Raw genomic sequence first — 10,640 nt, forward strand, 5'->3', positions numbered from 1 at the left:
CACAGTATTGCGACTCCAATCAGTGCTGCCATTTTCGTACTTAAAGCTAGGTCTATGTTATCTAGATTTGAAGCCCATTTAAATGGGCATTTACCCATAAAACCGACACCAAACATAAACAAGTTTTTTAAAAATTTCCTTTACAAATGACTCAAAATTTAAAAATTAATAAAGATTTCATCAAAAGTGGAGCGGTCACAAAATTTTTTAGCTGTTTTTGAAATTGTACACTAAACTATCGATAGAAATTTATGAAATCGGTATCAGTACTAAATTTGCTCATCATTATTGTTTATCAACACTGAAATCGCTCATCGTTTTTGCTGATCAACACTTAAATCAAGCATACGTGTCGTCGTCCATTTCGTTTTGATTCGTTTTCATTCGTTTTGTTATTCTCCTCTGAAAAGGTAAAGTAAAAAGTCGGTGCCGGATATATTTGAGCAAGTGAAAGTAGCATTAAACACAAAAAAGGGCAACAATTTGAATGGCACATTTTGTTAACAATAGCAAGTTCACTCATTCTATTTGCTTTTTTTAGACGATTTGCAAGTGCACCACCACAGCAACAAAAACAAATCGAGATGGCTCCACCACAGAGAATGCGCGTTGCCAATGAGAAGGCCAGTAAATATGTAACAATGCGTGGCAATGTACCCAAATCGTCGGTAAGTAAATACATATTGCATAGAAAATGCATTGAAATTCTATGGAAAATAACAAGAAGAATAGTAACGAATTAAGAGATAACAGTGGCACGAGCCTAAAACAGAACCAGGGCTTCAAATTAATTCATCAATCGCGAAAGTGCCACGCCGTCATTGATTTTACTTGTGATTGCCTTTTTGTATTTGTGTGTGTATGTACGGATGTTATCTCGCTGCTTCTGGAAGTTATCTGTAAAGTGCAGTATACTAATTGCCGTAGATTAGCCAATTAATAATCCATGGCAGCTTTTGAGATGAACATATAAATTCACATTACTAAAAAGTAATTTGAATATTTTACTACTTAGCTACATTGTAACGATCCATTGGATCGAGATTTTATAAAGTTCATTGCCTAAACTGTGAAACATTTTTTAGAAATACATAGGCCTACCGTAGACATACTAATGTAATTGTTTCTAATTATTTTCAAACTATTTATTTCAGAAAACGAAAGAGGGACAATATCCCGTAGGGCCTTGGCTGCTGGCCTTGTTCATCTTTGTAGTTTGCGGTTCGGCAATATTCCAGATCATTCAGTCCATACGCGCTGCGTAAAGGGGGAGGCGATTCATTATCTTTGTTCCTCCCTCCCACTGTTCTATCTTCCCACTCTCTACTTTCCTCCCGCTCTTGGCTTTAATCCTAATTTCATTTGAGATGCAAAATTCAAGTCCATAATTTTATATATTTTTTGTATTAATTCTTAAGCTCAAAGAAAACAAACAAATATTGATAATATTATATATGTATGTATATTATACTGTGCATTCCTTTCGCCACATAAATTTAAACTAAAACTCATCTATTCGCTGATATAACTAATCGGTCCGATTGGTTGGATTCGATTAGTTCATTATAATTGTGTGCTAAAGGAGGCGCATCTAATGCATTTTTAAGATACATTTTGCAGCCGTTTAGAAAAGAAAGTCGAAAAATAGTGCAAACAAAAAATGTTTAAGCAAAGATTGATTAGAAAAAATACAATACGAAACACACATACATATTAATACAGATGAAATATATGATAATTTTTTACCTAAATCCAATTGGCGTTTGATCGTTTTTAATAGCCGTCACAATGAATGGGGATTCCGCAAGTGGGGGAAATTTGGCTAAAAACTGACCTTAAGAGACCGATGCGATATTTTTTAATCCGTAGAGATATGTATTGAGTTTTACAAAGGTATACAACGCAAAATTCCTTAATTTAAATATTTTGTGGTAAGTAGTTTTGTAATACACTCGAAGGCATTTTTTGAAAAGGATGTTTAATGTGGTGTCATAAAGGCATAACGGATCAGTGTGGCCAGTTCGCAGACACTTCAACATTCTGGCAACATTGTAGCAGCACAATAGCCAAAACATTGGACTTAGGACAAATTTTTTATTAATGTAAATAAAAGAGATGATTATTAACTGAAGCTAACAACTACAACAAAATCACTAAAAAGAGAGTCTAAAGCCGAAAAGGAAGCCATGGCCATGTTTAAGGCGCGGTTGGTTTTATTTTAAGCTGTTCATTAGCATTTCTTTATCTGATATTGTTACTTTCTCTCACATTCAATTGCCCACCACCTCAGTGTTAAGGAATTTGAAGATATTTTCGCCCAGGATGTGATTGACATGAAGCATTTGCGACAACTGACATTCAATGGTGAGAGAGGAATAATACCATATGTTAAGTGGCATACATTCCAAATGTCAATCCACAGGTGTCCCAGATGTCCAAAGTTTTCGGGCGCTCAGTTGGAAACTTCTATTGGGCTATCTTGGTCCAAAGCGAAGCAGTTGGGCAACCACACTGAGCAAGAAACGTGCTTTGTACAAACAGTTTATTGTGGAACTCGTTCTGCCGCCTGGTCATACACACAATGGCGAGGGCGATGGTGCTACAGATTGCGGAGAATCGAGGGGCGTTGGCCTACAAGATCATCCACTTAGCGAAGGTCCAGAGAGCGCATGGAATACATTCTTTAATGACAATGAATTTTTGCTGCAAATCGATAAGGATGTAAGACGCCTTTGCCCGGACATCTCATTCTTTCAGCAGCCCACAGAATATCCCTGTGATATTGTGGTGCATAGCAAAGGGGAACAGGGTAGAAGGCTTCACGAACGTGTAGTACCATCAGTTCTTAGTTCAGCAAATGTTGAACGTAAAGGACTTGGCATGACCAAGGTGAGTGACGTAGTATTTACCGCTAAAGGTCGCATTAATGTCTGTCTGAATGTGTATTTGATTATGCATGTATGGATATTTAGCAGCAAGTAAGTTATCGTTCGTCGAGCAAATTGGAACAGATTGTGCCTGACTGATTTTTTTACAGATAAATTTGATAACAAAACGCTCTGCGGAAAATTATGCCGCCATGGAGGAGGGCCAAGAGGCCCATTGGGAGGTTGTGCAACGCATTTTATTTCTATATGCCAAACTGAATCCCGGCCAGGGATATGTTCAAGGCATGAATGAGATAGTCGGTCCCATTTATTATGTGATGGCCTCGAATCCTGATCTCTCGTTTCGTGCCCACGCCGAGGCGGATTGTTTTTTTGTTTTACAGCCCTTATGGGTGAAATACGAGACTTTTTTATCAAGACACTGGACGACGCGGAGGGCGGTATTAGGTGTATGATGGCTAAACTATCGAATATGCTAAAATCGAAAGACATTGGCATTTATGATCATTTGCGGCATCAAGAGCTTCATCCACAATACTATAGCTTTCGTTGGTTAACTCTCCTGCTTTCTCAAGAGTTTCCACTGCCCGATGTGGTACGCATCTGGGATTCAGTATTCTCCGACGAGCACCGTTTCGATTTCCTTATCAAAATTTGCTGTTCCATGATATTGTAAGTGGTCCTCACATACTACTACTAGCTATAGTTACTGATTTATTAAACTATCCTTTACAGAATGCAACGTGAAGCGATTCTGGAGAATGATTTTGCTTCTAACGTGAAGCTGTTGCAAAACTATCCACCAATTGATATTAATGTGGTACTCACCCATGCCGTATCTTTAGCGTAGCATTTTATTCGAATATCTTTCCAACTTGGAAGACACTAACCCAAAAAATAAGCTCCACATATACGAATTACCTGAGAAAGAATCCAAATTTCGATATTGAGTCTGAGATAAGCAATACCCCTCATATCTGCCACTTCCCCCTTAAGCAATCAATCAACGAATACATTAAATATTATGGCCAAATGCGCACTAATCCCTACACTAATTTTGGGCAAAAACAAGTTACACTCACACACAGACAGTGTGTCCTTTTTATAACCTATAATTTTTATATTTTTCATTAATAAAACAATGAATTTAAACAGATTATCTTCCAGATAAGTAACAAAAACATTAATAAACACATAGGACGCGATCTCTGCATATAGGGCTTGTTCAGGTGGTGTGTATCTGTGGCAACGTGTCGTAAAACTAGTGTCAGTTGAAGAGCACCTGTTTTACTTCTGCGCCTTAGGCGCTGTGTCCTTGCAAATAGTTTGAGCTATAAACTCAATTAGCGTGCGTGTAGGACGTCCAGCCATGCCCTTTCGCAGATATTCAAACTCATCACCTTTAGTCACCATGACATTAGTTGCATCCTTAAAGCGACATATGATTGTGTAATTAATAAATGTTAGTCATTCCACCCAAGTTGGTACTTACGATATGCATCCATTGACCACATGGCACAAATTCACGTAGGAAGGCAGCAGCCTTGCAGGGACGACCTCCACGGCCAATGCCGTAGTTCTGGACATCACTACGTCCACCGGAACGAACAGCCTTGCTGTAATAGTTCCACAATGGGAAGCGCCAGACACGATCGCCAGTGTGCATGCTGGCATGTTTGATCTGCTGCCAGAGTATCTCTGAGTTGGTAAAGACGCCACAAGCGGCCTCATCTAAGGCTTGACGCATGTAGCCGGAGCAAGTGCCAATGTCAATAATACACTTGGGACAGAAGTTCTGCCCATATAGCAGAGCATCGGCCAAGACTAGGACATCCTCGTGATCGGTACATTGGACCTCAATGGTCTTGCCATTCATTGATTTGACCATATCACCAGGACGGAAAGAGTTACAGCCAATAACGTTCTCGCAAAGAGGAATAAGACCTCGAATGTTCACCTGGAAGGCAGCAATTAGTTTCAGTTATTACCATTTGCTGCATATTTTAAATACTCACGGGTAAACGCAGCCCTGCGACAGCACGACAGGTGGCCACAACAACAGCTGCTCCTGTCATATCACCTCTCATATGGAAGAGTTCGTGCTTCTTCTTCAAGCACAAACCACCTGCATCGTAAGTCACTCCCTGTCCGACCAAAACAATGGGACGCTCCTCGGCGCAGGTGCCATAGTAGCTTAGCTCGAGGAAAATGGGAGGCTCGCAAGAGGCCTTGCCCACAGCCAGGAAGGCGTGCATGGATTGGCTCTCAGCCCATCCTTCAACCTTGACCTCTACGTTCACACCAGACTTACAGAGCACTTCCACCACATTTTGGGCAAAAGCGGTGGGTGTGAGCAGATTGGAGGGCATCTCCTGCAGCTGTCTTGTTAGATTCTGAGCTGCAGCCTTCTGCAGTCCAATGCGCCATCCTTCAATATCACAGATTTCATCTTTATTGGCATACAAATCGATTGATGGAACCGAGATCCTACGCTTGGGATCCCTCAGTTCCTGGTAAATCCAAATGCCCAGGGCTGCACCCTCTGCAGCCGATTCCGCATGACCACAATTCTCTACTTCGATGCGGTCCGTATCCAGCTCAGACAGTATCTTGCATGCATCCGCAACGGACCGACGAATCGCCTCCTTTTGTTCATCGAGCACCTCATATGGATTATATCCGAGGCACTCCTTACCTAGTCCAACCACAGCCACAGCCGAGTAATACGGGACGCGCTCGGGTTCCACAGCGAACAGCAAACGGGTCTCTCCACGCTTCGGCATGGGTCCAGACATCCGCAACACCTCCAATAAACGTCCTTGAGTTTTCTGTACATTGTAACGCCATCCAGTGGGCGTCAAGATTCCAGCATCATTTTTATCCTCCTCATCCGCATAAACTCCAATTACTAATCCTCTTGACGGAGGATCCGCACATATTTCCATTTGCTGAATGGTCAGCATCTGATTCAATGCCTGCGAAGCATAACCACGCCGCAGGAATGGTTGACGCAGACGCAAGGATTTCGAAAGAAAACGACGCGCTGCACGAAACATTTCACTTTTTTTTCGGGTATAATTTCACTTGATGGTTTTAAAATACAAACTGTTAGAGAATTCGTTTCTATTATATATACTCTAAATTACACACTTGAAAAGCAAAAAAAAATATTTTAGGAAATTTGTACACCCGGAATTCCTAAAATTATGTGCGTGTTCAACCTCAAAAGGAATAAAAATTAATGACTACAATGTGGGATCTCAGCCCCAGGGGCATGTTTTTTCACTTGACACTTGCCATCCGGGCTACTTTGATTGAAGAAAAACGAAACCTAAAACTGTAACAAAATCTCAAATCAATTAAAATTTGAATTCCTTTGTCTTTACGCCTTTAACAAATTGGCAAATTTGCCACAGTCTTCGAATTTCTTAAGTATAATATAATATCATCCTCTATGGGAATTTGTCTTTAGCCATTTCTTATCACTGTGTTTTTCTTTTAATTCACAATACTTTGATAACAGTGAGCAGCACTCAAGTCGTGTCTGTGGTTGTCTCTTTTGTTTTTTCAATATTAACTTGAATATTGCCATTCCTTATTGTTGTTAATGTTTCTTCAAATTACTTGCGTCACCATGTAAATAAATTATGTGGGTGAAGTCTATATAGAGGATCGAACCATGTTCGGGCCCCCTACATCCCTTCAAATAAATCCGCTATTTTGCAGGTGTCCCAATCGGAGTATAGAAATCAGGCTGGAAATTAATACTTTGAATACCAATAAATAGATTTTTGATGATAAACATTTCCATTTTCATTATTCTTATTCTAAATAAGACGCAGGGGGGGTTAAATGCATTGCTAAGAATGTTTTCCTCATTTCCTCGTTCTCTTGACCATTCTACCTTTAATCATCCTTATACATAATAAATTATATTTCACTAGGACTTATTATATGTATTTCTGTTCATATCTAAGTATTAGCTTATCGTCTGAAATCTTTCATTAGTAAGGTGGTGACTAATGGATCTGTATCTCCTTACTCTTCTATTCTTTGGCATTCATAATATTTCGTCATCGCTCATTATTTTACTTGTAAATAGTCTTGTTGTCCATGTGACGATCATCTTAGTTATCTCTAGCTAAAAACCTTAATTCTCTAAGCTCATTCTGTGGTTGCTTTCAATTCTTTTTCGTTAGGTAGGTCAGTTAGTCACAAATTAACAGTGATAAGTACAAACATATCGTATCATTTTCAGGCGTTGTTATACCATGCACCCATTGGGATGAAATGGTATAATAAAGTCGCAAAATGTATGGAACAGGCAGATAAAAGATTTTCCGACCCCATAAAGTATATATGTATGTATGTATATTTTTAATCAGTATCAACAGCAAAGTCGATATAGCCATGTCCTTCCGTCTGTATGAACGCCTAGATTTCGGAGACTATAAAAGCTAGAGCCACCAAATTTGGTATGTAGTCTCGTGTAGAATGTAAAGTAATCGAGTTTGTTTCAAATTTTTGCCACGCCTTCACTTTCTGACCCCGCAATTTAAAAAATCTATATATCTCAAAGACTATTCTATTTAGAGACTTCATATTTGGTATCTATATTTGTTTAATAAATGCGCAGATTTTGTATGCATAACTATACCACGCCACCCCTTCCGCCCCCGTTATTTGAAAAAACTCGATTATCTCCGTAATGCTTAATTGAGCAAGATACTCAATTATGCTTGTAAAAAGCATTCATAAATGCATGTTAGTATATATTTTTCTGGTGAATGGCATTAAAAATTTTACACAATTTAAATTTAATTTTGGGATGCAAGTTTTTATTATTCATTCACAAAATGCGTTCATTTCCACGATAAATTTTGAGTCGACTATACTTGGGCTATTTGGGAGTAATTGACAAGATTAATACTTGGAGACGACGTCTTAGTCATCTATTGGCCCAATTTCGGGGCTGTGTCCTTACAAATGGTTTGAGCAATGAACTCAATGAGAGTACGAGTTGGGCGTCCGGCCATGCCACGGCGCAAATATTCAAAGTCAATTCCATTGGTAACCATCACATTGGTGGCATCCTATAAAGACAGAAATGGTTTATTCGCCCTCAGTGTGTTCCCCGCCCCTTTTTTGTACTCACAATGTGCATCCATTGGCCACATGGCACAAATTCACGTAGGAAGGCAGCAGCCTTGCAGGGACGACCTCCACGGCCAATGCCGTAGTTCTGGACATCACTGCGTCCACCGGAACGAACAGCCTTGCTGTAGTAGTTCCACAATGGGAAGCGCCAGACGCGATCGCCAGTGTGCATGCTGGCATGTTTGATCTGCTGCCAGAGTATCTCGGAGTTGGTAAAGACGCCACAAGCGGCCTCATCTAAGGCTTGACGCATGTAGCCGGAGCAAGTGCCAATGTCAATAATGCATTTGGGACAGAAGTTCTGGGCATACAGCAAGGCATCGGCCAAGACAAGAACATCTTCATGATCTGTACATTGGACCTCAATGGTCTTGCCATTCATTGATTTGACCATATCACCAGGTCGGAAGGAGTTGCAACCAATTACGTTCTCGCACAGTGGGATCAGGCCGCGAATGTTGACCTGAGATGGGGATGGGATGAGAAAGGCCACATACATTACAAGATTTGGCAAATGGACTTACCGGTAAGCGTAGACCGGCAACAGCACGACAAGTGGCCACAACAACGGCTGCACCAGTCATGTCACCTCGCATGTTGTACAGTTCCCCACGTTTCTTCAGACATAAGCCGCCAGCATCGAAAGTGATGCCCTGTCCGACCAAAACGATGGGACGCTCCTCGGCACAGGTGCCATAGTAGCTCAGCTCGAGGAAAATGGGAGGCTCGCAAGAGGCCTTGCCCACAGCCAGGAAGGCGTGCATGGATTGGCTCTCAGCCCATCCTTCAACCTTGACCTCTACGTTCACACCAGACTTACAGAGCACTTCCACCACATTTTGGGCAAAAGCGGTGGGTGTGAGCAGATTGGAGGGCATCTCCTGCAGCTGTCTTGTTAGATTCTGAGCCGCCGCTTTCTGCAGTCCGATGCGCCATCCTTCAATATCACAGACCTCGTCTTTGGTGGCGTACAGGTCAATGGTGGGCACGGATAGACGTGTCTTGGGATCTCGCAATTCCTGATATGCCCAAATGCCCAGGGCTGCTCCTTCAGCAGCCGACTCGGCATGGCCGCAATTCTCAACTTCAATTCTATCGGTATCCAATTCTGCCAGGATCTGACAAGCAGCCGCCACGGAGCGGCGTATAGCCTCTTTCTGCTCATCGAGCACCTCGTAGGGATTATATCCCAAGCATTCCTTACCCAGTCCGACGACAGCCACAACCGAATAGTATGGCACACGGTCGGGTTCGATGGCAAAGAGCAAACGAGCCTCGCCACGCTTGGGAATGGGTCCAGACATGCGCAGCACTTCAATCAAACGTCCGCTAGTCTTCTGGATATTATAACGCCAGCCAGTTGGTGTCAGGATGCCTGCATCGTTTTTGTCCTCCTCATCCGCATAGACACCAATTACTAGTCCTCGGGATGGCTGGTCGGCACAAATATCCATCTGCTGGAGCTGCAGCATCTGGTTGATTGCCTGCGAGGCATATCGACGGCATAGTTCAGTGCGATTTGTCGCCCTAAAAAGGATCCTTCGCGTCAATCCAAACATCTTGAAAGCTGAACCGATTTTTCGGCCTCCCTAATAATATTACACTTGAATTTTGTTATTTCAATTTAAAAACTTTTAAAATAACACAAGTTATTAAATTATGCTTTTTTGTTGTTGCTCCTGATACATACAACTTTTCTAAAACTACAAATTTTTATATGTGATATTGACTCTACGAGACTTCGACGAAAACTAAATTTACCTTCTGTTCGACCGGTATACATGGCCTAAATTCCGAAATAAAGCAAAATCGGAAATTTTCATGGCCAACTTGATACCATTTCATGGCCTACATGGATTCAATTTCTAGTTCGTTTAGTTTATTTTAAACTTCTTCCATTTGCTCGGAGGTCTATCGAAAATTTGTGGTTTTTTTTCTGCATATTCTTAGAATCAAATGAAAATCCTTGTGAAGTCGTATGTTGGCTTAAAAATATCCGAAAGAGTTTCCTAAATCGCTTTCTTCTTATAGGCTTTTAATGAGAAAATATTTGATTTATTTTAATTTTAACTTGCTAACTTGCCCCTATAAAAAACGGTATTCTAGATACTAATTGTAAGTAGACAATCCATTTTGAAGAGTGTCTTAGATATTGGGTCTTTTGTTTCACCTTCTTAAGGCTAAAGAGTATTTGGCTTATAGATTTAATAACAATCATTGGATTATCTTTTAAACGGGGTGTTATATTGTTTTAACCATTAGCTTGTAATCTAATAAAGAGTTTAAATTATGAATATTTCATTGTTGTTTTCAGGGACGGATTAGCAACCGCTACGGGCTCCTTACTTTCAAATCGAGCCAAATGCAGTCTAAAAGAGAGACGAATAAATTCTAGAAAGCCTTATCTATGAAAATCTGCAAATAAGCTGGTTTTTTCATGTCCTTACTTTAACATTGGAAAATGATTAATTTAGTTGATTCCATAAACAATTGGCCTAACTTGTTCAATGCCTCACATAGAAATAAGTAATTGGCTTAGATAGATGAATGACATTCAGTTGATTTCTTGGTATCCAAATAAATGAAGCAATTCAC

The 10,640-nt window shown here is 40.6% G+C and overlaps 4 protein-coding genes across 4 annotated transcripts; 2 read left to right on the top strand and 2 right to left on the bottom strand.

Annotated features, from left to right (window-relative positions):
- The first annotated feature begins 278 nt into the window (after positions 1-278).
- LOC137579897 (stress-associated endoplasmic reticulum protein 2) lies at positions 279-1,751 on the top strand. The gene is made up of 3 exons (XM_068293766.1): positions 279-410; positions 542-668; positions 1,155-1,751. Exons 2-3 carry the CDS (start codon positions 585-587, stop codon positions 1,263-1,265), a joined length of 195 nt encoding a protein of 64 aa, XP_068149867.1. The 5' UTR covers positions 279-410; positions 542-584; the 3' UTR covers positions 1,266-1,751.
- Positions 1,752-2,050: 299 nt separating this feature from the next.
- On the top strand, positions 2,051-4,044 carry LOC137580002 (TBC1 domain family member 13). The gene is given in 6 exon segments (XM_068293920.1): positions 2,051-2,206; positions 2,291-2,364; positions 2,423-2,889; positions 3,038-3,254; positions 3,257-3,560; positions 3,624-4,044. Coding segments are annotated over 6 exon segments (1,197 nt in total). The 5' UTR covers positions 2,051-2,186; the 3' UTR covers positions 3,739-4,044.
- On the bottom strand, positions 3,985-6,125 carry S-Lap2 (Sperm-Leucylaminopeptidase 2). Its single transcript, XM_068293918.1, has 3 exons — positions 4,904-6,125; positions 4,381-4,845; positions 3,985-4,316 (listed from the first exon to the last, which is right to left on the bottom strand). Exons 1-3 carry the CDS (start codon positions 5,942-5,944, stop codon positions 4,176-4,178), a joined length of 1,647 nt encoding a protein of 548 aa, XP_068150019.1. The 5' UTR covers positions 5,945-6,125; the 3' UTR covers positions 3,985-4,175.
- A 1,579-nt stretch (positions 6,126-7,704) lies between these two features.
- LOC137580030 (cytosol aminopeptidase-like) lies at positions 7,705-9,801 on the bottom strand. The gene is made up of 3 exons (XM_068293950.1): positions 8,570-9,801; positions 8,044-8,508; positions 7,705-7,981 (listed from the first exon to the last, which is right to left on the bottom strand). The coding sequence occupies exons 1-3, from the start codon at positions 9,602-9,604 to the stop codon at positions 7,841-7,843; spliced, it is 1,641 nt and encodes a 546-aa protein (XP_068150051.1). The 5' UTR covers positions 9,605-9,801; the 3' UTR covers positions 7,705-7,840.
- Between the last annotated feature and the right edge of the window lie 839 nt (positions 9,802-10,640).

Source organism: Drosophila tropicalis, unplaced genomic scaffold, assembly GCF_018151085.1.
Source record: "Drosophila tropicalis isolate 14030-0801.00 unplaced genomic scaffold, ASM1815108v1 contig_805, whole genome shotgun sequence".
Taxonomy (NCBI): domain Eukaryota; kingdom Metazoa; phylum Arthropoda; class Insecta; order Diptera; family Drosophilidae; genus Drosophila; species Drosophila tropicalis.